The sequence below is a fragment of the Solenopsis invicta genome, chromosome 5, assembly GCF_016802725.1.
Source record: "Solenopsis invicta isolate M01_SB chromosome 5, UNIL_Sinv_3.0, whole genome shotgun sequence".
NCBI lineage: Eukaryota > Metazoa > Arthropoda > Insecta > Hymenoptera > Formicidae > Solenopsis > Solenopsis invicta.
In genome coordinates, this window is record NC_052668.1 from 12,481,160 (window position 1) to 12,507,244 (window position 26,085).

The 26,085-nt window shown below is 38.1% G+C and overlaps 3 protein-coding genes across 10 annotated transcripts; 2 read left to right on the forward strand and 1 right to left on the reverse strand.

The window, feature by feature from the left end:
• The first annotated feature begins 199 nt into the window (after positions 1-199).
• On the forward strand, positions 200-2,975 carry LOC105199972 (ankyrin repeat domain-containing protein 49). Its single transcript, XM_011167309.3, has 5 exons — positions 200-468; positions 751-943; positions 1,108-1,268; positions 1,360-1,696; positions 2,350-2,975. Exons 2-4 carry the CDS (start codon positions 799-801, stop codon positions 1,693-1,695), a joined length of 642 nt encoding a protein of 213 aa, XP_011165611.1. The 5' UTR covers positions 200-468; positions 751-798; the 3' UTR covers position 1,696; positions 2,350-2,975.
• Positions 1,738-24,080, reverse strand: LOC105199971 (lysosomal-trafficking regulator). Of its 8 annotated transcripts, none has more exons than XM_039449322.1 (37): positions 23,888-24,075; positions 20,258-20,521; positions 18,828-19,445; positions 18,191-18,432; positions 16,386-16,471; positions 12,951-15,736; positions 12,796-12,855; positions 12,309-12,463; positions 11,974-12,218; positions 11,720-11,889; positions 11,123-11,644; positions 10,852-10,956; positions 10,471-10,780; positions 10,233-10,387; positions 9,917-10,138; positions 9,617-9,813; positions 9,064-9,513; positions 8,607-8,921; positions 8,416-8,535; positions 8,141-8,341; positions 7,786-8,046; positions 7,315-7,702; positions 6,814-7,250; positions 6,310-6,542; positions 5,898-6,232; positions 5,529-5,752; positions 5,042-5,448; positions 4,901-4,967; positions 4,672-4,822; positions 4,450-4,590; positions 4,147-4,364; positions 3,890-4,073; positions 3,621-3,785; positions 3,391-3,527; positions 3,005-3,243; positions 2,631-2,909; positions 2,351-2,552 (listed from the first exon to the last, which is right to left on the reverse strand). In XM_039449322.1, exons 3-37 carry the CDS (start codon positions 18,832-18,834, stop codon positions 2,351-2,353), a joined length of 10,416 nt encoding a protein of 3,471 aa, XP_039305256.1. In that variant the 5' UTR covers positions 18,835-19,445; positions 20,258-20,521; positions 23,888-24,075. The 8 variants fall into 8 exon arrangements, 7 of the variants coding, with proteins under 7 accessions (XP_025988379.2, XP_011165610.2, XP_039305256.1 ...); XM_039449319.1 differs by having other exon boundaries at positions 18,191-18,554; XM_039449321.1 differs by adding an exon at positions 23,174-23,223 and having other exon boundaries at positions 18,191-19,445; positions 23,888-24,018.
• Positions 24,081-24,349: 269 nt separating this feature from the next.
• On the forward strand, positions 24,350-25,990 carry LOC105199973 (palmitoyltransferase ZDHHC23-B). The gene is made up of 3 exons (XM_011167310.3): positions 24,350-25,047; positions 25,145-25,321; positions 25,700-25,990. Exons 1-3 carry the CDS (start codon positions 24,515-24,517, stop codon positions 25,887-25,889), a joined length of 900 nt encoding a protein of 299 aa, XP_011165612.1. The 5' UTR covers positions 24,350-24,514; the 3' UTR covers positions 25,890-25,990.
• Positions 25,991-26,085: the final 95 nt, after the last annotated feature.

Below are 26,085 nucleotides of genomic sequence, written 5' to 3' on the forward strand. Positions count from 1 at the left end.
TCTCAAAACACTCACTAACGTCAAAAACTCGTACGGGACGACGAGAATGCAAATTGAAATGCGCCGCGACGCGCCGTGACCTTCCGCCGCCCCATCTAACTTGATCTAACCTGATCTAACCGATCGACTACTGCCACTGCGTAGCAGCGTGATTGGCCGCGCCTGCGCACCACTGCGCCACCTACTGCTGCTGCTACGCAGTGGCAGCAGTCGATCGGTTAGGGAGCACGGCGGAAGGTCGCGGCGCGATATGGCGCTTTTCAACTCGTATCCTCATCGTCCCGTACGAGTTTTTGACGCAGCGAGTGTTAAGAGAAACCGTGGAGTAGGATCGAAAGTGAAGTGAAATGTTGGGCGTTCGTGCCAACATCCGTCGTGTCGAATACGATGCATGATACGAAGTCGTTTTGCATTTAATCGTGTTTCGTATCTTCTCCGTTGCCTCATCGTATCCCGAGTTTCCGACGCGTGAGTATCGAAAGTTTTTTTTTTTTTTTTTAATTAAAATTTTATGAACCCGATTAATAATCATAAAATTTTAATGGAATATTTCTGAAATTCTAAATATTGGATATCAAATTGTGGATACAATATGTTTACGATAAGTAAATCAAAAGATTAAATAGGTAACATCACGTACGTAATTCAATGTGCATGTTTGTGCACGTAGTATGTACATATAGGCGTTAATAGACGGAACATTTAAAGCACGGGCATGTCCATTCTCATTTTTTTTCTCTCTGATAAAAGTTGAATAGCTATCACCAGCTGACACAAACCAAGACGTCCAGGACGAGCATGTCATCGGATGAAGAAAATGACGAACTGCAAGACCTGGAAGCGATACGTGATCAAATTCTCAGCAATCCACGCAGCAAACGTATGCAAGTGAGCGGCTGGGAAGATGACGATGACGGTGTGGAGGCGGAACGTAATGCAAGAGGTTAGGATTCTGACCGGCTTTCCCGCATCAAATTCAGAAACTCCGATTACATCTGAGACAATCAGAGGAGATAAAGCATTACGTTTATAACTCCAAAACATTGAGAAATTTTTTATAATCAATGTTGTTTCTATGTGTTTTTAACGTTTCCTTTTTTTTTTTAGAACCGGACGCGAGAGCCATGCTGAATGCCGCCGAAGAGGGAAACCTGGAGAATATTCGAAAATTATTGCATGAAAATCACCTTTTACTGAACTGCACCGATAAGGATGGCTATACCCCGCTTCACAGAGCGTGTTATGGCAATAACGTGGAAGTGGTAGAGGTAGGTTTAAGAAAGTTGTTTCCTTCCCTTAGCATTTATAAAACTATTTGAAATGATTTTATGTATCACGATTCTGTCTCTGTGCTAACAGTATCTACTTGAAGCTGGGGCAAGAATAGATGCTAAAACTCAAGACGAGTGGCAACCTCTGCATTCTGCATGTTGTTGGAACAATATAGAATGCATTGAGGCCTTAATAGCAAATGGAGCAGACATTAATGCAAAAAGCAAAGGGGATCAAACACCTTTACATCTGGTTTCTTCTAGTTCCCACAACTCCCCTGCTCTTCAGCTTCTTCTGTTGCATCCTGAAACAAATCCCTCTCTGGTCAACTCAAGTGGAGATACTGCAGATCAGATTGCAAGGAGAACAACAAAATTCTATCCTTTATATGAAATAATCGAGCCTTGCTTAAATGAGATTTAAGGTAAGCATTTAAATACTTGTGCTGAATAAATAAAATAGTGGTATGTTTTAATGGGGCAAAGATTTATTTGATATACATATATACATACATGCATAGAAATCTCAACAAGAGAAATGCAAATATTGGAAAAGAGTTTATGAAAACATGTCTTTGTTGCTGCATTATGTTATTCTATAAAAATTTATATATATACGTGTATAAATTACATTACTAAACAATAAGACATACAATTTATATGAATATGATACATGATTCAATATAAAAATTTATATAAAAATATAATGTAGAATATATTATGGGTTATGATAGTTATATTGGGAGAATCGATAAGAATAATACTTTATCACATTGTTCATTTTTTTCTTCAATACACGTCTTAATATTTTAATTGAGAATAAAAAAATATGAGCATGGAATAAACACATTGTTAAATAATAACATAGAATAAAAAAATTAATTATATACATCAATAAATCATACTAAGAAACAATAGAAAAAAACTAGACGTTAGTATAAACACCACAAGTGTAATATAGGAAATAATATCATGTTTATGCTTCCAATCTAAGTCTCTTTCTTGATATATAAGTTCTATTCCCAGGTAGTTCTCCATTTCTCTCTATCGTTTTTAAATCGGAATAATGGTTCCACAGGTCAGTATGATGTTAGATTGACAAATTTTGGAGTACCGTTGCTGAGATGCTTAGATCCCTCCCAAATGAGAACGGTGGAGTCCTCCGTGACCGCGTATAAGTGGTGCTGATCTAGTGACCACGCTACAGCAATTATCGCGCCGCAACCTCTCACATTATTCGAAATCTCTCTGACTAATTGCAGATCCCAACTGCTCCATAATCTGCATAATCAAGGACAAATTTTTGTTTAATAATTATTCGTACCTATATTTAACAAAATAATCGTGTATGTATCGTGCCTTATTATTCCATTGTCTAAACCAATTGCGATGACATTGACAGAAACACCCTCTGGCGCGTTGCTGTAACAGAGTGCCGTTATACGTCTTCTGGATAAAATGGAACCCACGTGCCTCGCGTTTATAGTGTGCACTGTCAACTCGGATTGATTGTTGGTCGCGTTGTCCTCTGATCTGGGAATGTCGTAAGTAGCGGCTATATCTCCAAGTGTCTCGCTGATACATAGAAGACGTATAGCATAACCTTGGTCACGGACTATTGACCTCACGTACGTTAAGCTGTTTCAAAATAAAAATACACAGATATAAATTATAAATATAACTTTTTCTCTCCAAACTTATAAATATATAAAATCTATTTTGATACTACATACCTATTTAAATCCCAAATAACAATAATACCGTTGCCATCACCGGAACAGGCAACGCTAAATATACGTGACAAAGATATAACTGTCACCTGACTTCTATGAGCCAAAAGTACCGTCGCAGACGCTGAACTAAATTCGATTTTACCCGTGGTTCCTATGGTATATGCGTGCACTGTAATTCTGCCGGATAAATGTCCAATCCAAAGTTGCCCGCAATCGGGAGTAGACGCTAATGTTGTAATCTAAATACAATTGGGCATTGTATATTTAATATTTTATCTTGAAGAAATAATTTTAATAATGCAAATAAGAAATTATTTTCTATTTTTATTATTATTTAATTCTTGATGGCGCCTCATTTATTGCGAAATGTGTGTTAAGATACTTACGGGATCAAGGCCTGAAGATTTAATTAGAGGCCTTGGCGGTTGTTCCTTTTTACATTTTAATCTAGCAATTCCATCTGTGCCATTCCATGATGCTAATGCGACACCCAATACAGACATACCGCTTAACATGCTGCTACCTGATAACGTAAAAAGCTTTCATTCATATTTGCATTTAAAGCTTCGAGTTGTATGAAGGATGCTGTATGCAATAATGCGATATGAATAGTGACCTTTTTCTTTAGTATAACCGAGGAGAAGTGTGGTGTAATTAGGCAAACCAAAAACGTCACCAGTTGCCAAAGGAACTAGAGAAGCTAACAGAGTTTTATGTTTAAGCTTCCAACATAATACGGGTTCATTACCAGGCGCGCCCACATAATTTCCCCATTTTATACCTGTGATTACATCAGATATAACATTTAATGAATTTAATACATAATTCAGACTATTACTAATATAATGATGTTTTAAAGAAGACAGATATATGAAAAATAATTACCATTTATTCCTTCAATGACCTGCGGCGTTTGATTAGACAGTGTTATATTGCCGAGATTTTGAATCAATGGATGAGGAGCTCTAAATAATTGCGCAGGTGTTTGACCATAAGTTCGCACCATAGTTTCCCAGGCTTGACGTTCTAAAGGATCAGTTATCTTTTCTACGTCGAATCCGTAATAAGTCTAGATACGAAGAATAAACTATTAACATTCAATCTTTCAAAACATATTTATAAGAAAATAATATTAAACATACTGCAGGATGAAAAACGTTTATAGCTTCTATTGCCGGTTTTCCTGTTTGTCTGAATCCAAAGACGAGATCGATCCAGTATGGCAATACCTCCCTTACGATGTCGGATTCCAGCGCAGCTCTATGTGCCAATATAAATAGACGCGCGTCGCCGCTGCACCACTTCGGTAATTCAACGTCTCCTACTCTGTTACCATTTTGTCGAACACCGAAATTAAATCCTACAACACATATGGACATATTTACATACAATATTTACATTATTGTATGTATTTTTTTTCAATATTGTAATACACTCGGATTTACCTTCAAAGTTTAATAAAAATTCAGATAAATAAAAGAATTCTGGTATCAATTCCTTCACGTCTGTTGTTGAATCGCAACTAGTTAATCTCCATGTGGTGGCTAAAGCATGGAATGTTCGATCGGGAATATCAAAATTATTGTCTGTAAGCAAAAACAGATTTTTAACAATAATCAATTTTTCCATGAATGTTATTAGAAAAAGAATCATTTTTTTGTAACTACCTTGATAACAAAGGAACATGCTAGTGAACGGTGGAAGCCGTACCAAAAAGTGTAATACAGTTCCAGAATTACTATAATGAGAGCCATAATGGAATGGTCCTTGATTTAAGGCAATTAGATTTAATCCTTCAGTTAAAGTTTGTTTCAAGTACTGTATGAAAATAAAATGATTAGTGAGGTTACAACAAAACGTCAAACACAATAATGATAATTGCTTTAAATAACTTACATTATAATTATTTATGTAATGTTGCTCGTTCTTTTTATCTTGCACAGCCATTGGTCGTTTAAAATTTCTGTAAAATATATTATAAATATATCCGCATATATTCGAGAACATATATGTCACATATTTTCCATTGCTATTTACCGATAAATTTTTGGATTGTTCAAGTCGATCTTCTCGCTAATATAATCTGCCAAAACAAATGGAAATACGGGATATTGCATTAAGTCATTATATGAACGGCCTGCCAATTTATTCAAGCAAGTTATGTATTCCCAATTGGTGAGCGCGCCACTTCTCCACAAGGCTAGAGCTTCTCCCAAGTCATCGCCAGGGATTCGTCTGGGTAAATTACATGCGGATAGTTCCGTCGCAAATTCATCCCTTTCCTTGGACGAATTAAATGCCAATAAATATGTTCTACCAGTAATGAGAAAAATTTCAATGGCTCTCTCTTGCAACTGGTATCTTCTTCTATGCAATTCTCGAATATCCTCGAGACGCCAAGCAGTACCACCAGCCACAGCCAAATCGAAACCACCCAATGCTATCTATAATTAACAATGGGGATTAAGAAATCTTATCGCTTAATTATAAAATTATAATTATAGAGAATAAAGGGTTTGCTCACGTCCGTGTGCAACGGCATGTCAGGATTGTCCGGAACGAAATACACGCACGTCTCACCGATAAGGACTTCTCCGGCTAATTCAGCCCTAGGTGTAACAACTTTCGCCTGAGACATCTTACGTATTTTCTCACTCGTATGCAACCGTTCGATTAAAGCTGCAGTATTAGCGTCTTCACGAGTACTTGTAAACAAGTACGATAATGGCATCTCGATATTAAAAGACGCTATAAAATATAAAATTCAAGATTAAAGCTACTGAAAAGTTTTTCCAATTTATTAAATTTCTTCGCGTATGAACATTAAAGAAAGAACTGAATTTTAAACGCTTTCCATAATGTTTTACTTAATAATATTTTGTTGCAAACATACTTAATCTATCTTGATGTTCAGGCAAAAAGAATCTTTTGTCGATATTCAAGTGACATCTCTGAAGTCTTATTCTGACTCTCGCAGGGCCTTCAGTTGGGTCCAATTCCCAATTTTTTGGATAGCTTTCGGGAAAGTGCCATGGTGCTCGTTCGTGTGTTAGTCGCTTGGCTATGTCCCTCCATCTGGCTACCGCTTGTGCCTCTAATGCTCGCGTGTGTTTCAATTGTTCCATCAACACTTTACGTTCACGATTTTGTTCTTCCACAACTGAACGCGTTATGGTCATAGCGCTTTCGGTTAGCTGTTTTGCTAATGCATCGAATCTCTTGCCGATTCTAAAGAAAAATTATATTTATTAATTTTTCGATTTTGACGAAATGTTTGTTGACTTTCAAAATAAATGTACGTTTACCTTAAAATCGCGGGATAATTGTCAACACAAATATCTTGATCTGAAAGCAAATCTCGACGTAGCAAAGCTAATTCGTCATTCCACACTTCAGGACTAGCCTGTTCTATTCCCTTAGCGAGGTTCCATACACGCAAGGCTTCTTTTAACTCTGCACACACTCTAGCATCAGCACTCGGCATCTCATCCCGTTTTTGCAACAGATCCCAGAAGAACACAGCGAACTTTTGCTCCATCTAGACATAATATTACAGATAATTTCATGTTTTAAGGTAATGCGTAGCTTCATGTAAGAGCAGTCATAGTTGGATCCTGATTTCGATTAGGATCTATCTATGGACTCGCATCTTGTATGTTTTATAAAAAGTTGATTAAAAAATTAAAAATTAAAAGAATAAAATGTGATAATAGTAACTTATTTCCGAAAAAATCCTATTTTAATACAAATAAGTAATTTTACAACTTAATGCATAAACTAGGAATACGTGTTTTAAAATTAATAAATACCTGTGGATGAACTTCTAGAATACACGACAAAATTTCACGAGCTCTCGGTTCTTCCATTAAAGATCTAATGGCGTATACTCTCGTATTGATACTCTGATGAGGTTCCAGCAACCATACCATAATTCTAGCCGTATGTTTTCTTAAAGCTGATCTGATGGACCATGTGTTACTCCATGTGTGATTTTTCTTCTCCAGCGGACTGCACAGACCATGTAAAAGAATGGAAAACAACCTTCTCGTCAATTGCAATTCATTGATGGATGGCGAAGCGTCAGTGGCCGTTATAAATTCAACAGCACGTGTTATAATGATACGAAAACGATCGTTCAGTTCTCCTTTGCTAGGTTCGCGTAGCACCTGGGATGAATTCGTATGGAAATTTGCGTAACTAGACGAACGGGATCCGTGATCGCTCTGCTCGCTAGATGTTGTGAGAACTAGAAGAATTTTTTTATAAGTGCAAATAAGTGCCGAGGAGAAATTTTTGCGCGCTGTAATTACCTGAGGTAAAGTAAGATGCCGAAGCCAAATAGGAGGCTGTGCTACGTAGACGGAATCCTGAAGGATTCGACATTTTAGTCGTTAGCACATCCAACTCTCCGTCGAATAATGCGACTTGAGCGTCTCGTATAGCTGTGCAAGTCAAACTTGCGCGACATCGTAACTTCTCCGATAGTTCCATGTAATCGAGTATCATGTGTAGATCGAGTACAGCTTGCATCTGATGATTTCCTGGTAGTTCTAGAAGCTTAGTCGCGATTGCCACAAACAGTACGTGAATGTCTCGGTGAAGAGACGTCGATGTACTTTTATGCGCGGCTGTGACCAGAGCTTGTGCCAATGACTCAATTAAACCTTGTTCCAGAAGTGCTCTCAGTGCACTCGTATTCTGAAGTGACAAAAATTAATTTCTAGTAATACAAATTAATGTATAGTTATACATTAGATCCATGATATGTTTTATCTTCATACCTTCGCTATTATATCAGTGATAAACGATATTATTGGTCTGGCTACATTCGAATCAGAACTCGCGGCTTTCGCAATCATCGCCATTAACGGCGGCAACGCCGCCAATGTCGGACCACGTAGAGCTAAGTTTTCTAAAGCAACAATTAGCGATTCACTTCCGGGGTATAAAGCTATCTGATTTCCTAAATGCATGAAATATTTTTGTTTTATAAACTTATTAACTTCCTCATCACTAGCACGTTGTAGATAGGTTTGTACCACCTGTAAAATATTACAAGATACTGATGAAACATTTCATTCGCTCCGTGCCTCGATAGAAGTTATACAGTGTATACTGCACTAATAAATTATTTACCTTGATTAATGCTGTGCGCACGCGATTATCAGGATCATTGGCTAGAACTAATAGCAGTTCAGCCCTTAAAACATGCTTCAGCACTAATCCAACTTGACAGTCTGGTAACACTCTCACAGCATCTCTCAATAATAATAACAACCCTTCACAAACTAAGCCTTGACAAGCTCTTCTTTCATCCGCGTATGTTGATTGTCTTTCCTAAATAATGCACAATTCGAATAAATAACGTGTAAAATGATATATAAAGATTTAATATTTTTCAATATACATACGTTGCTTTGAGGATTGGACCCATCGCTACCTGCAATTCCGGAATCTTCTCCGGCACTAGTATTATCCGATGACAGCACATTTTTACGGTCTTTCTTTTTTGGACTTCGCGTTTTTTGAATCTGCAAAACGATTAAATATAATATTTTTGTAATTTTTGCAATAAAAAACATTCATATTATAAAAATCACACCTGTTCATTTGTTAGTGCCTTATTTAATTTGCTGTTCTCTACCATTCCTATCGAGTCATCGGAAATAATAATGTCGTTCCTTTTGTTATTCTTTTCCTTGAGTTGCGGTAGCATAAAATAGATATTATGTCGCGAATGAGTGACATAAGTCTCTGAGGCTTGATGAACAAGAACTAAATAATCAGTGATGGCGACCAAGTGAGCAAATTCAGGAGGTGCACCCATTAAGGCGCGCATTAATTCCACAATAGCGATTCCGGTATTCGAGTCCAGTATGGTACTTTCTTCTTCATGCATTTCATACATGAAGTGTTCCTACGCGAAAGAAGAGAGATATTATTATAAAATTTATAAATCGCTTATCAATGTATACTTCATGATATTTTAGTTATTATTATTTTATAGTATATGCATATATAAATATGTATTTTTTACATGTATGGATTATTTTATTTACCTTACACAAGGTAAGAATTGTATCCACGATACCGATCCTGTTTAACTGTGACGCATTGAATTCACGATGCGAATGTTGATCTCGCAATAAAACTAATAACGCTTGCAACAATAAATTTAACGTATCGTATTTAACCCACGCTCTCCATGCAGTGAGCGCGCCTTTGATCAATCCCGGATCTGTGATAACGGCTTCGCAATTCTGTGAGATGGAATGATTACCGCTGCCGATATCTTTGATGATGATCGAGCTGTCACATGCCGCATCCAGTATCGCCTTCAGAATGTGTCTACCTGCATGACACTTAGACGATTCTAAAACACGCAGAATTAGCGACGTCCCGCCATCCAATCGATATTGATTCAAGAGTTCCGAATCACTACGAACAAGATGCAGGATTATGGACAGAGCCAGCGCTTGTTCCTCCTCGGTGGAATTTAATTCAACCACCTACAAAGATTCATGACATGTTTAAAGAAGAACATGTGCAGTTGCTTTTATCGTTTCTGTCTTAGTATTATGTAAAATATAAAATACCCTCAAAAATACTTACTCTGGCAAAAAGATATAAAAAGACTGGTACACCACCCACTAAGATTGCCGCAGGCACAAGGCCTCGGTACTGTTGACTTTCCAAACGAGTAGACATGATTGGAGGTATCGTTAGAGGCGGCTGCTGCGATACTCTGTGCTCTGGAACCGAAACGACTCTGAAACCTGGTTGGCTCGGGAAAATACTTCTCACAACAACTATAAAAATAATGAAAATAATATACAAAAATAAATTACATGATAACTATAATATTACAAAATGCATAATTAGTTAATATAGCAATGATGACACATCACTTACCAGCAGGATTAGCGACAGCTTGAGGATACAAGTGTACAATATTGGGATTTTGAGCCTCATAATTAAGAAGCAAATTATCTTGCAGCTCGCTAAGATGTGAGTTTGTCGCGTCCATAACGGCATCCCAATCAATTTTCGATTCTGATATTACTGTCTCGACGGCATGTCTCAGATAAGTACCACCGTAAGATTTTCGCCGACTTAAATCAAATTTACCTCCTTCTACAATGTACATAAAAATAGATATTAAAATTTTAGATTTTATAAGCTGTTTAATATACAGACATACATCTTTTAATAATAGCACATTGCTAACCGTATTTCACTTCGCGAACGCCATTCAACGCACCGGATGCAATAAGGGGTGCAAAATCAGGTTTGACCGTGTTTAAGATACAATCTGCCAAGTTGGTGTAATTTGGTCCAAAACCTGCCAGATGCAATGCACGCTCTTTCGTAAATACTGGACATCTGCGAATAACAGTCAAATGAGACATAGAGATGATTCAGTTACATTGCGAATTACTTGGATGCTGAATACCAAAATAATGTACCTAAAAACCATTAAATTCCCAAGATACCACGCGCCAATACTGCTTGACCCGATTTGACCTAACAAAATACACGTAGTACCAGGCTTTCTCACCAATAAACCGTCAAACGGTAATTGAGCATTGATTTCTTTCCAACCGTCCACCCAAAGCGTAACCTCAACCACAGCACTGCGTTTATTCAGGACAGTATCTTTAATATTTAAAATCAAGTGATGCCAGCATCCCGAAGGAAACATGCCGTTTATCGAAGTTTCTGAGATCGTTCGATTCATCTTATCATCTGGTCGAGTGAGTCGTAAGATTAATTTATCTAGAAATGATGAAATCAATGTAAACACAAGTTTTCACTTATAATTAGTGAATTTGAAAAATAAATATTACCTGATTTAAGGTCAAGCCAAGTTTCCAAAACCAGCGACTCGAACCCGATGGACATCAAATGTATTATTGATGTTGGCGTGGGTGGCGACACAGAATCTGCTATAACTAGAGAAAAAAGCGGACATTCATGTCTGTTCTTTTTATCAACTTCATGAATAATAAAATAACAAATAATAAATACAATCCATATATCAATAATATAAATATGAAATTAGAGACATGGAGTAAAAATAGTCATTTTAATTAATAACTGTTTCTTCTCTATACTAACCATCTCGATTCCAGTCATCAGAAAGAATACCCCAATCTGATAAACTCTCGTTGTCCGAATCAAGCAATGGAGAAGTGCTGTGAACAGTTGTAGTACGTCCGCCAACTGGTAGCCCTCTTTCTATCCTTAACCACATGGAAGCAGAGCAACCGTGTAACCACACTGACCAGGCAAGTTCCTGCCCGACAGGTAGGCACGTTGCATGTACAGACCACGGACTGCAAATTCCCGCGGCGAGATGCTTCTTTCTGAAATTGTTCACAAGGTTCTCGGCCTTCTCCAAATTCTTGTGTTCTTCCGTTTGAACCTTCAGCGAAATTTTCGTGTCGTACTGCACAGGGAACGACAGAATAAAATTTGGCTGAGGTCGTGCAGCCAGTACCAAGTGATATAATGGCTCTAGTAAGGGCAACAATGGCGGTTTCTGTACTTTGAAAAACGACATATACGCGACGAGCTCTGTCGGCGAGATTGATTGCGTTGCCAATAATGTAAAAACTTCCAATGCCGCGTGCTGTAAATCTATAAAAATTTACGATACAGTGTGCTAATACTTTATATGTACTTTTGGATATGTATATTTCCTATAAAAACTACCTCGGTATCGCGGATCGTTTTCCGTAAATACGTTTTTAAAACCATTCAATATCTTCATAATAGTTCCCGAGGCCGCGAGGGCGGCACAACTTGAGGCACTTTCCCGACAAGTAACAGTGATCCTTCGCAATCCACCAGTTATTATCGATCCTCTCTCTAAATTTAAACCTCTGTAAAAATGAGACGTCATAGAGTACAAAATAATATAGAGCGTTAAAAAAACATGTATATTCGCAAAAATGTTTGAGACTTACTGTTCACTGAAATGAATCAAAAGATCTATTGCCAGAGAACACAGAGCAGGATGCGCATTGGCGTGACCTCTAGGTTCTATCACAGGTCCAAGTGGACTGCTGCTCTTCTTGGAGATGCTGTTGTTGACATTTTTTCCAGGTACTTCAATGTCCGCTTCGTATCCATCGTCAGCGGTTACGTATTCGCCGGTACTACTATCTTCTGCGCCGTAATCCGGTAGAGTCTCCAACGACATAATTGGTAGCTGAAAGTTATACTAATAAATATTCAAGATTCAAGAAATTTTTGATTTTTAATAATTAATGTAAAGATTCAAAACATGGTCAGCACGTACTCTAGGACGTGGTTGTTGCTGTATACTGTTTTCCTGCGCTGGCTTCAGCATAGACACCTTCAACACCGCGTCCACTACCACAGCTATTCCGCGACCAAGCGTTATCCCGGTATTCATCAGTGTTTTTCCTAACTCCATGATTACATCACAATCACCTACACCGCAAAATATTTGTCGTTACACAAAATCGGTAGAGTAAAATTAAATCAACGGAATAAAATTTCAATATATAAAGTGAATAATAAATATAATTTCAGGTCTAATTAGATAATGTCACAATCAACTGAGATTTTAAGAATGACGTTTACTATCCGCCTACGTTCCTTGAACTGTTTTTCTGACGAATAAACACGCGAAACATCTTTGGATTATAAGGCCGCAGCTGCACGAATGACGACCGATATATACATGTATATATACATACGTAATCTCGACGTGTGTATGTTATGCGCTTTATTAATCGCATTCGTAACATGAATATACTTACACAATGGAGATATCAGACAACACGTAATCAGGGCCTCAAAGAGCTTATATGCTGATTTATCTGAAAAAAAAATAAAAAATAAATAAATACGACTTATTAATACTTTTTTTTAATAAAGATTTTTCAGATATTATCATTCCACATGTCGCAACTACCTTCAATACTGTCCGTGGCGATGCCCAGAGTTAACAACTTGAGCAAATGCAACAATTTCTTGGATACTGGATGTATTGATAGTTCAGTGCGGAATTTCGGGCTGCACAGTGCTACTCCTGCGGCAGCCCTCCATGCTGCACTAGCCTGATACAGGCTGAATTTACTGTATGACGCATCCCCGTCGTCATACACTTCAATAGTCTCCTCTATAAGAAAATAAAAATTCTCGAACAAATTCAAATTCGCTACAGCATCTATCATATCAGTCTTGTTCTCTAATTGTTCGCGATGAGTATCACTTTCAGGCAGTTGTGATAGAATTGTATCATCAAGATCTTCAGCCGCCGTTTCAACAGTCTCCGTTCTTAGATCTTCGAGAGCAGATAATTCAGCTTTTTGATAGTTAGAATGTGTATCAGGTGCATCCTTTTCACCTTGTTGATCCGTCTTCTTTCTCAGTTCCTTGAGACGCTGCAAGCTGATAAACAATTTGTTTGTCTCTCTGTTGAGGATTTCAAAGAGGAACTTTGTCGCCGGCGCCTCGATACTTTCTACATTGTCGAGTTCCTTACAAATATTCCAGATCTCTACAGTTACGGTAACTTCCAGAAGAGCGTAGACGCTCCTAGTGAATGCCGCGTCCGATATTAAAGATAGTATTTCGTGTAATCCATTTATCTCCATGAATTTCTCGCACATCTTCAAATTCACGATTAAACATGATATAACGGACATACAGGATTGTAAAAGAAATCTCGTCGTTGCGTTGTCCTTATCGGTTATGTAATGCGCTTTGGCAGATAAGAAAGTTGGATAGAAAATTCTAAAAAGAAGTTGTTCTCTGGCATGAAACCGGGAACCAGGTGTGACTTTCAGCAGATGCGCCATGACGACGTAACAAAGTTTCGGATCGTTAGGGCACAGCAAATCATTATACAATTCCAGAAAGTCCCATGAATAATTGGCCGGTCTATCACAAATGCTGCATGTCTCTATCATCGAATAAGCGCCCAATTCTCTGAAGAGAGTACGCTCTAAGAATGCCATGGCTGGCGCATACGTTAAATAGTCGCGTTTTCTAAGGCAGGCGATGACGCTTGAGACGAGTATCTTCGGTGGGAAGCAACAGCACGTACCCGCGGCGGTAATTATCCCGATCAGTCTCACTTGCAGCTCGCTCGTGAATAAATGAGATTCTTTCAATAAACTCGTAAGCGTCGCAAATAATGAAGAAATGCAGCACATTTGTTTATCAGCTACGCCAACAATCGGTTGGGCATACGGTGCTCCGAGTATGTCAGAATGATGATGACTCTGAACGTGATCGATGCAGGATTTGTGCTTGGTCCTGTGACACTGCGTGGCGTGCGAGAGATCACGACGAACGCTTTTCAATCCGCTGGTAAGTGCGCCTATTATGTCGATTATTTTTTTAGCCCGTACTATCGATTTCGCTGGATCAACACTGGGTAGATTGACAATCGCGAACACCGTTCTCTCGACGAGCCTACCATCTTGACTCTCGACAAAAAGTCGAAACAATTCGAGGAAATCAGACAACTTATCGACATTGCTGCTACGCTGATGTAATAAGCAATAGAGGAATGTAACGATCCCATAGATGATGGCGAAAATGAATTCTTGTAGTAGCGAACCTTCCTCTGGTTCCAACACGGTCACCGGCTTGCTACAGGCATTCTCCAGTAATCTCAGAGTCATTGGCAACAGGCCATTGTGAATCACAGCCGTAGTGGGTTCATCGGCTCTCAAAGCACGTTCCAGAGCTGTCAACATTAGTCTGGCAGCTGCTGCCTTCAGAGTCGCACTTTCCGTACCATTCAAACTGCTGCCGTCTATGCTGAATTGTAGCGACCATAGCGTATCAAGAGCGAATTTTAAAACTTGCACAGCCGGCGTTTGTTCAGCAGGTGTGTCATAGTCACGCAAACCTTGCAGCAGTTGTATGATCAGCAAACTAATCTCAAAGTTACTGATATCGGCATCTAATACATCGCGGATTCTTTCATCAATATAGTCGCGCGGCGTTTTCCTTACGGGACGAGGCGGCAGCTCGTACAATTCAGCCTGCCACTTTTGCTCTTCGTCGCTCCTAACGATTGATGTGAAATATTCAAAGTCCATCGGATTCAGGCGTATCTTCAACGTGAGAGAACGCGCTGGATCGATACCGTCCGTCGATGATTCAAACTCGCTGCTCGTCTCGTTTTCCGGTGTATTACGTCGTGCTTCCAGAATCGATGATGATTTCTTCTGTTTGTGACTGGTGGATTGGTGGATCTTCGCAGCACCGACGACGTGTCGGCGAGCAAATCTTCTGCGCAATGGTGTGTTGCCATCATGAGAGGAACGCCTACGGCTAGAATTCTTATTGCTCTTGCGTTTTGCGTGCAACACGATATTCACTGTATCGACGGTATCGTCGTTACAGTGAAATCTGATGTATTGGTTGTGTGACGATGATTCGACAGCAGAATCGCCGTCGGACTTTTGCGACGCGGTGGTTAAGTCAGCCCCTGAATCGGCTCCCTCTTGAAACGCGACCTGATAGAGAGCGACCAACAGCGCGACCAATTCGCGACCGCAGGACAAACCACGCACACCTAGCAAATGCAGCACTGCCAAGTATCGCCAACCGCGATCCTGGACCAAGTACTTTCGCAGACCGATCAGCTCACCACCATCGTTTCTGTTTCCACACAGCTCGTGTACATCCGAGAGCAATTCACAGGCTACGAGGGTCGACACACCACCAACGCCAACCGAACTGAAACACATAGATGCGTTTGATAAATATATATTTTTTATTGTCTCGTTCAATTATCAGATGTAAGTTATCAACGAGATACGGCTAAGCACGTATTTCTTGTCTCTACTAGCTTATACTAACTGATACTACTATTTTTTACAATGAGCGAGGAAAGGAAAATTTGCCTCGGCGCTTATCAAAAAGTGATTCATAATGGAATATAAAATACGCACGAGAGGTCAATAGCCTTTTTATATTATAAATATGTGAATATAATTAACGAGCTATTAAATTTAATCAATTGCAGCTATTTAAAATAAAACTTGAATAAAAAATTTGAATAAAATTTCAATTTAAATATTTGAGTAAAATTTGAATAAAGATAAATACAATTAACAGGCATGATTGGTAAAAAAAAAGAAATGAAACGAATTATCAGATCGAGAGTCAGTCGAACTAGCCATAAGTCCTTCACCGCAAGAACCACAGAAGTGCGATCAAATTCTCATATTGCGGTTGAAGCGAAGACAGAGTTATAAAAATAAACGGGTAATCGAACACGCTCCTTGAAAAGTATCGCGTAAACCTTACGAGAATTTTATTACGCAGAATTTGTATATAAGATAAAAATAATAAATGCATTAAAGTAATAATGTGAAGTCCTCACCAACAAGAAAGAACATCTTTTACGTCTTTGCCTTCTTTAATTTGCGCGAGCAATTCAGCCAAAAATACATCGAGCCAGCACGATTTCTGAAACATTGTGTACGTATATGATATTAATACTTGTCAGAATATTTATCAACAGCATTTGTACGAAACGAGTAAATATCTTTCATGAAAAAGAATGTACGTATTCGCAGAAGCAGTTATTGGAACTCGTAGAACGCAATTAATACTGCTGCTAATTATTCTTAACTCGTAAGTACGAGTTCGGTAATTCGGAAAATACGGTTTGTAAGGAAAAGAAAAAAAAACAAGCCACGTTAAAATATCACGTCAAAGAGAAAACTTATACCGAATAAAACTAGAGAGATAAGAAGCATACATTTTGTTCATTACTTGCCAAAGTTGACAAAGATAATTTGCTCGCATCTCTTGCGCGATATAGTAATCAACATTTTAACGAACATAAAATGAAAAACATAACGATTAAGCATTGCAAAATGATATACTTGCAGCACGCCGCTTGTGATATTTGCAATTTAATAAAACGCTTCAGATATGAAATTGGAGCACTCCGAATTTTCGCTGTTCTCTTCGTCGACAGAAATAGGAATTGTGTCTAGTGATCTTTTAATGTATGCGTATGACGAATAGTCTGTTTACTGTCATGTAGACATGCAATCGGGCACGTACACGCGTGATTCACGATGGAAATAACCATTCGTAATGAAAATATGTTATTCAAAGAAAATTACATAATTAAAATCTTACAATTGTCATAAATTGATTTAAAAAAAGATATATATGTCATATTTCATTAGTGCATTTAACATAATTGAAGTTTTCTTCTTTATTCTGTCATTGTATGAGAAATATATCAAAGAAATAATACGCTCCTTCAATCAATTATTAGACGAGCTAAAAGATGTGTGTTCCTAAACAGCCGCATCCCTTAAGAAATTTAATACTGGAAAATATTGATTAATTACTTATTTTGAGTAATAAAAACACTAACAAATTAAATTGATTAATTTCTTTAAGAGATGTCCAAAATAGAAAGATATTTTTTTATATTTAAATTTTGGATGTGCGTACTGTCCGGGTTATACACTGAAAAAAAAAAGTTAACTAAATTTTTCAATTTGATTAAATTTTTTCAGTTCAATTTTTTATATACTTGACTTTAATATATAAAATACTAGTGAACTTCAGTTTAAGCAATTATATATTTAACTTAAATACATAAACGCTTGAACTAAAAAAATTCAGTAAAGTTGAAAAATTTAGTCAAGTTAATAACTTCTTTTTCTCAGTGTATTAACACCCTCCACAAAGTATTGATGAACAAGGCGCAGGCATAACTTGTAGGGCATCCGTTTCTTTCATAAGCCACTATAATACGCCGTTTCTGGTCGCAAAAATAATTCAATTACATTGCAATAGGTTTCACAGTATAATTACTAACTCTTGATCGTAGAGTGAAAAATCACTCGAAAATTGCACAAGCTCAATTTTCAATTTTTAGAGTGACGTTTCACTCTACGAGATTTAGAGAGTAGCGTTTAACTTGATAACAATGATTTATCCTCATGCTAAGCATTACATAGGTTGCGTAATCGTATTGATATACATGAAAAAGGGTGCTTGCCACGATAAACTTATCACGGGTAAACGCTCTTGTTAATATTAAACAACAGAATTCATAAAAACTTAGAGAGAGAGAGAGAGAGAGAGAGAGAGAAAAGACAATAAGGCAGAATTTCGAAAATCAAGAAAGTTTTAATTCTGGGGAAATTATGTTAATACCTCGTAACTCTGGGGTTCGGCATGAATAAAGTGGTCCCATAGAACTTGCAGTTTATTGATCGACACCGTAGACATCCCTGAACTCCGTTCCTCGTGCTCCTTCTCGTCCTCCTCCTCTGGCTCCTCGGTCTTCAGCCGCGCATCTTCCTCGTAGCTCGCCACCTCGTCTAAACTCAACCACGCGCACAGATTGTCCTCGTGCTGCCTTTGACGTGCATCCTTCGACCAAGTAACTTGATCACCTGAAAGATCGGGATTCCTCACGTCGCGCTGAGTAAACCAACAGGTGTTGAGATGCATTATCAATATGTCCTGCCGTGTATGTCACTTGAAAGCAAGGAACTGACACCGTGTACGCTGACAACTAGAATTCACATTTTCAATACATGATCAACGATTACATTATGTACGTGATATACAACGGGAAACGGTGATTGCGTGACATCTTAATTCCAACGTTTTGCAAAAACGAGTCAAAAGATCGCAACGAGGCCTCAATAAGAACAACTGATATTTTACTTGACTTTACTTAATCGTGTTCTGTGATTGGAGCGTAACAACTGTGCAACATTGCGGCGCATTACAAATCCGATTACGGGAGTGCCGAATGTGTTTACCGAACGTGAATACGACTTACATAACATCCCCACGTATTCGCGATTGATCACAGCAAATTTATAGCCTTCCGCGGGGAAGTTCGGAAGCTTCACGGAACTTTCACGGAGCACGAAATGACGGAGAGCCGTAACCCCGGATTTATAGACTCTCCGATAACAAACACTGCCGTCGCTACTGCCGCTGTCGCCTCTACTCAACACTATCAATAAATCATCACCGCCAGAATATGAACCGCGCGAGAAATCGCTGCTACATCCTACCGCAATGACAGGATCTGATTTATCATCACTGGTAATTCATATCTGCCGACTTGCTCCCGTGCCGCTTACGGCAGTGCCTCGTTATCGCGTCTCGGAGAAAGCATGTGACAATTCGCTCATAAATCTTACGATGAGCACGAGAATGCGAAGGCGTTTCTCTCTGATAAAACTTTTCTTCTCAGTTCTTAGCTCTTCAAGTCCACGTTGAAAACCACGACGCGACAACCAGACAGTCAAAGTTCAATTGTAGACAGGATTTGACATGTTAAAGTTAGAAAATTAAAATCCAAGCACTTTTGCGTTGCTTTGAAGCGATAACCATTCCCTCACTCCAAGCGATTTCCTCTGATTATTGTTTGTTTGTTCTTCATTCAAGTCTAACAATAAGAATTGAGAAATAGATCTTAAATACCTCGCTAAGATATGATTGTTAAAGTGAAAATTAATACTGAAGTGTACTTTGAAGAAGGATATATCTTGAAATAGCCTTGATGTCATTAAATCACGCGATAGAAACTCACAATTTTTATTAGTAACTTAATATCATGATTCGAAAGACAACACCGATCTCTATTGCAATCCTTAATAAAAGTCCGTTATAATTAAATGATTAATAAAAAATATATTATATGATTTATCTATTAGGACAATTAAGATATACTCTCTAAATTTTGCAAGGTGAAACGTCACTTAAAAAAAATGAAAATTGAACCTGTGCAATTATTCAACTAATTTTCACTCTACGAGATTAAAAGAATGCGTTAAAATGATATTAATTCCACATTGCCTGCTTTTCTATCTATCTAAAAATAAAAATCTTATATTGCAAAGTTAATTAAAAAATTAAACTCTAATTGCAAAAGTTTATTGGATTTCCAATACCGAAAAGACGAGCCAGAGTAAATAAAGTTTCTTACAGCCCTGTCTATCGTATGCAATATAACTCAAAATAAACAGATGCTAATGATTCTTTAAGTCAATATTTTTCAACTCCATTGGAGAAGATCATTAATCACGATTTTATTATCTATTTGTCTAAAGATAGCTTAGTTTTCAAAGATTTCCTGACTTTCTTTGCAAACTACTATTCGTAAAAAAAAAAATTCTATTTGAACAATTTGGACTGCTTAGGGATACTATGTACGAAATTGATATCAATGCATTAGAAGTACCGAAATCAAAGGCTTACTCAATCAAAATTAGGGAATTAAATTGCGTCGGTGCAAGCAAGTCGAATGTGATGCCTATCCGCGCACGTCGACGAACGAAAGTATACTCCTCTTGCTCGTCGGTTCGTATCTCTGACTCGAGTTTCCAGCTTGGGGGTGAACGTCGGATGTTAACTATCCACGACGAAGAAGGGGGAATCCATGGTCGAGCCTCCGGCGCCTCCAATCGGTTTTCTTCCACACCGAAAACTCGTGATTCACCCCCGCGTTGGACTCTTGTCCGCCTGTCGAGAAACGAGAAAAGAATCAACAAACTATATTGTCATATAAATGTGATGAATATGATACGAACGATAACATGTGATTGATTTCGAAATGACGTAGCGATAAATTTAGTCACGACACAATGAGTTTCCAATATACCTTGATAATCAACGAAGGGTTGTGAAACGAAAGAAATAAGAAAATTATTATTATTATTATTCGCTATGAATCGTTCGCTGTGGACATTGAAAAGAACAAACTCTTCATTTTTCTACTTTGAAGACAAAACTGTAATATAAACTAAAACGTAGTTTGATTCAATTAAACATCGAGTCACTAATATGTATATGTAACTGATTCGACTAAATTTTATTCATTCAATATTTGTCACTGTCTTTACTTTTAATTTTTTGATTTATTGATTGTTATTGAATTACCAAGATATTTCCAATTAAACTGATGTGTTGATTCAATAACATTTTTCTTTCTGTGTATCATTATTTAAATTTAATTTTGTCAATCAGCGTTAATCATTGCTGAGTTGATTCTCTTTTTCAGCATCATCGAAGGGACAAATTCGCTAATTTGGATTCAAGATTAATTATGTAATTCAACGTCTCTCAGTTATCCGGAATATAATACTTTTATGAATACGTTCCTGGTATTATCGCAGTGACGTTTTTCCATAGCTACAGATAACGACGTTAATATCAAACACAATGCAAAATACGGTTCTCCCACCCACGCTCTCCCACGATGTTAAACAATCCCTAAGAATTCAATCAGTAAACACGGCAAGTGGTACGATAACCGCGAACACGTGCAAACAATCGGGACAATATTTCAGTGGACAACAGCCGCACGCGGCACAATTGTCGATCAATCTTTAATTCGCGCAATGCATCGGCTAGTTGTATTATTATTATTGTGTGGTTGATTATCTTAATGAAGTTCTGCGCTCCCTCGTGCTTTAATTAGCCCCTCACCCTCGGCGATAATATTGTGTTAAAGACGTGAGTAACTTTTCAATGTCCACTAGTAAATAAAATGATCGACAATGAGACGTCGATTCTTCTCAAAGAAAATCGTCATCTCTCGCCATGATTTAGAAAAACTGAAAAAATAATACATTAACATCCAGCTTCTACAATTCTACGTAATTAAACGGAGTAATTTTTGTGGATTTGCGATCTTCGACAATAAAAATCTTACGCCAAATAAATCTCGCTCCTTCATCGTTTTACGAATGAAGATCGCTTTCGCGCATTTGCGGCTTCAAACCCCCGGATTGGCTCGTCCGGATCGCGCCAATCCCGGCATTACGGTTTTGCAAGTAAACGACGAGCCTTTCTTTCTTTTTTGCCGTTCTATAATTATTTTATCGTCTCGCGGACTTTTCGTGATCAGCGCGCGACGTCGATAAACAGCGCAAATCGCCGACGACGATAACGCTAACAGTCGACCTTCGCTACTCTCGTCTCGTAAAATTGACAATTAAAATCATCCATTTCTTGCGTTTCCTTTTCTTTACGTTTATCCGCCGTTCGTCCCTCGATCGCGCGGCGTCGAGTCCTCGTTTAAATGATCCACTCATTTCAATCATTTTCATTCATTTCGGTTCTCATTCCTTCGTCTATCTTTCAGAGCCTAAACATATAATTCCATTTTAAATACGAAAACGCAACACGTAATGAGTATCTTACGCCTATCCATTTTTAATTATATTTTCTTTCCATTTCCATGGTTCACTGCCTCCATCAACTGAATACATTCTCAACTTGAGTCATGCTTTTATCATTCGTTCTTAATTCGGTCGAATCTTTTTGTACCTAGACTTTTTTTTAGTTTCAATCATTTTAATTGTATCCCAGACAACACAATATTTATAAAAGACTTACAAAATATTTATAATAATTATTTAAAATACTTTATAAATATTTACATTATTACAATTAGTATTCCTAAATATTTTATTAATACTTAAAAAATATCATTTTTATGATTTTAGATCAAACAGATCATAGATTGTTCGTAAAAATCACATAAAAATATTTATAAAACATGTATAAAATGTTACTACGACCGGTATTCATAGTCAATTCTTATAAGTATCATCTTAAGATATTGCCAATCAATCAGAGAAGAATTAGGATCTTAAGAGAGTCTTGAAATAAGAATCGACTATGAATAGCTCTTTATAAATATTAATTATTTTACTTACCATAAATTTTACATAAAATATGTAAAATATGTATAGTCTATATTTTAATAACATTTTCAATAAAGATATTGATTTCTTTCCTTCATTTATATAAAATATCTATAAAATATTTATATATTTACTTTTTTAAATATTATATAACTATTTTATAGATATTTTATATACATGAAGGAAAGAAATCATAACATCTTTATTCAAAATGTTATTAAAATTTAAAATATAGACTACATATTTTATGTAACATTTATGGTAAGATAATTATAAAGAGCTGGTATTCATAGTCGATTCTTATTTATCATAAATATCTAATTTATCATAAATATTGTGTGCAGTCTGAAAACTCATTCACTTGATTACATTTCTATATCCATTCTTTCAGAACCTAAATATACACCAATTTCATTTTAAATGCAAAAAGTATAAAAATATACAATTAGCATGAATGCTGTACCTGTTCATTTATTAGCTATATTTCCTATATTTGCAGCCTTCTGTTTATTCCTAAAATAACAACAAAGGATTGCTTAAGAAAATATAAGAATGAATCAATTACTCTAAGCATAGCAAGTGTAAGAAAAGAGAAAGCTAAGGAAAACAAGTCACAATCCTATCTTGCAATGCCCATTCTCTGTATGTTAGAGATGACTAGAGCTGCGATCCATTTGATGCTACAAATGCCTTGAAGCGTTTGAGTAACCAATTGGAATAATAAATTTTACAAATTGACCAATCAAAGAACACTTTAAAGCATTTGTATGATTTGTAACATCAAGTGGACTGACTGTAGCCTATAAAAGCCACTCGTTCACCTTGTGCATTTTCTGTTTTTTTTTTGCTTTGAAGGATATGAGAAGCGTGGAAAGTTAAGGACAGACCTATATAAAATTTAAGTAAAACTACAGTAAAAATTCTAGCAAACTTATTTTTCCAACTACAATTTCTTACAACTTGCTCTTTTTTAAAGAAATTTATTGCCTTGTCTTTGTATCTTGAACCCTCGTACCGCTTCAAGTGAGAAAAATATAACAAACGTGCAGTTAAAAGAGTCACAAATTTTTAGTGTGCAGTGATGAGATCTTTGTCAGATCAGGTCAGATTAACAGGGGCCAGGAATCGGTGCAGTGTTCATCGCCGATCCGTTCTGCCATCAATCATGTCGACGTACCTCAATGCTTACGAGCTGCCGCGTCGAGCTCGGCTCACTGTTGTCAGCTGTTATGGTTAACTGGCTAGTGCTGCTTAGCTGTCAAACGTGCACCTGGACAACAATCACAACACATCGACTCCATCGCCGCGGATTCAAGAGCGCAGCGCCGCCGGCACGACTCTCGTTGCGCGCGAGATATTCGAATAAGGTGATTCATTGTCAGTAGGAGAGCATGAGGAATGTTGATCACAACGACGACGCAGCGTTTTATTTCTGTCCGACGTAAGACGGATTGAGCGAATTGAGCCGCGTGTGACTTGCATCTCCCCAGTTAGAATCATCGAGCGCGCGCCGAAGATGCCACGAAAAGTTCCGTTTTATTGGTGAGCGATGTATCCTCGCACGAGGTGGCAGATTTTCAAACGTGAGTGCCACCATCCTCGCTTCCCGCGTCCCGCGTTGTTGCCACCGGCGCCGCCGCCCGCCCGGTTGGGAAACGTCAACGGCTCAACGGTCCGCGCGGTCGCGGGAGTCGTTCTAACCTCAAAAGCGCCGCCGTCGCGCCAACGCCTCTCGCGTATGCCAGTGTGAGGAAGCGTTGAGCCTCCCTGGCTGGCCTCACTTTCAGGCCGCCGACGACAAAGCATGACCGTCTGGGAGCGGCTACGTAACCCGTGCGGCTGGCGCGCGGGCGCCAAACAGATCTCCGTGGACGCGATGCTGCCGCTGTTGGTGGTGCCGATCCTGGCAGTGATCGCCGCCCAAGCCTTTCTCTGCACGGTCGTCGTATTCCTAGTCACGCCGGTCCTGGTCTACTACCTGCACCATAACTTCCTCAGGTTTCTACTGCGCACCAAGTTCTTCCTTATGTGGACTATCACGAGCGTATTGATGATGATGCTGGTGTTCGAGATGAGCGTCGTGCCGCTGCTGGAGATTCTGCCCGAGGAGAATCTCGTATTCATAATGTGCGTGGTCGGCGGCATGTTGTGCGGCTACAAGACCAAACTGAACGCAGACGCAGCGGCACAGGAAGGCGCCGTCGGTACCCAGAGCTTGGAACTGGGCGAGGGCAGTGGTGAGCTCTGTGTTACATGTAGGAGAAGGGCGCCACCCAGGGCCCATCACTGCCGCTTGTGCCAGACTTGTATTCTCAACAGGGAATATCATTGCAAATGGTACCTGGATGTCTTTTCCTCTGACACTGAGCTACTAATTATATGATCAAATCTTTATTCTCTTTAGTTTATTAATTATTTTGGCTTTTTTTTTTAGGCTGGATTGTTGCATAGGTTCCAGCAATTTGAGGTGGTACTTAGGTTGTTTATTCTCTTCCACATTTGCTTTTATGTATGGTTCCAATTTGACTATGACGAGCGTCTGTCATCCTTTCATACTCATCGGAACTGTACTCCTACCAGATGACTGCAGCGATGTGTATCATCAATTAGAGTATGTATTTTCCACGTTTCCCAATTGTACTTTTATATATCCTGAGAATATCAAAACACTCTGCATGTAGCTCATGAAATTATTCCATGACAAGATGAAAAGTCAAGTATATCGCGAGCACAAGTGGGAAGTGTGAAGGGTGTCACTGATATCCAGACTTAATGAAGTGTAAACTGGAAAGATACAGGGAATCTATAAAGTTTAATAATCACAAGATAATGATAATTGTTAGGTCTGCAAGATATTGAGCCATAAATATTGTAATATCTCTTATTTGCTTTCTGACATATAAAAGTACGATAGATAAAGTGTCGCACAACTGTACGTTAGCAAAGTCTGCACCGATCGATATATAATAATACGTATATTGTTTTTCAGCATAGCGCTTTGCTTCGTCTCCGCTCTGTACAGCCTCCTCGTGGGTCTAGTGCTTCTTTGTTATCTCATGTATCACCTATGGTTGCTTTCCATCGGCACTACGTCGAACGAGCGACGATTGAATATCAAAAATCAGTACAGCCATGGAATGTTGAAGAATGTATCCCGGCTGTTCTGCTGCAAAACTTAGGGATATTTATTTGTAAACTAGGGCACTAAATTTCACTTCACACACAGTGTATGTATTACACTCTGTACAAAGAATATAATGAAATCAAATTGGACAAATTAGAGAACGGGTAAGGCCAAAATATTCATTATAGCGCTAAGCCTATGCATAATTATAAGTCCACTTGAAATGATACATAATGCAATTATCATTAACA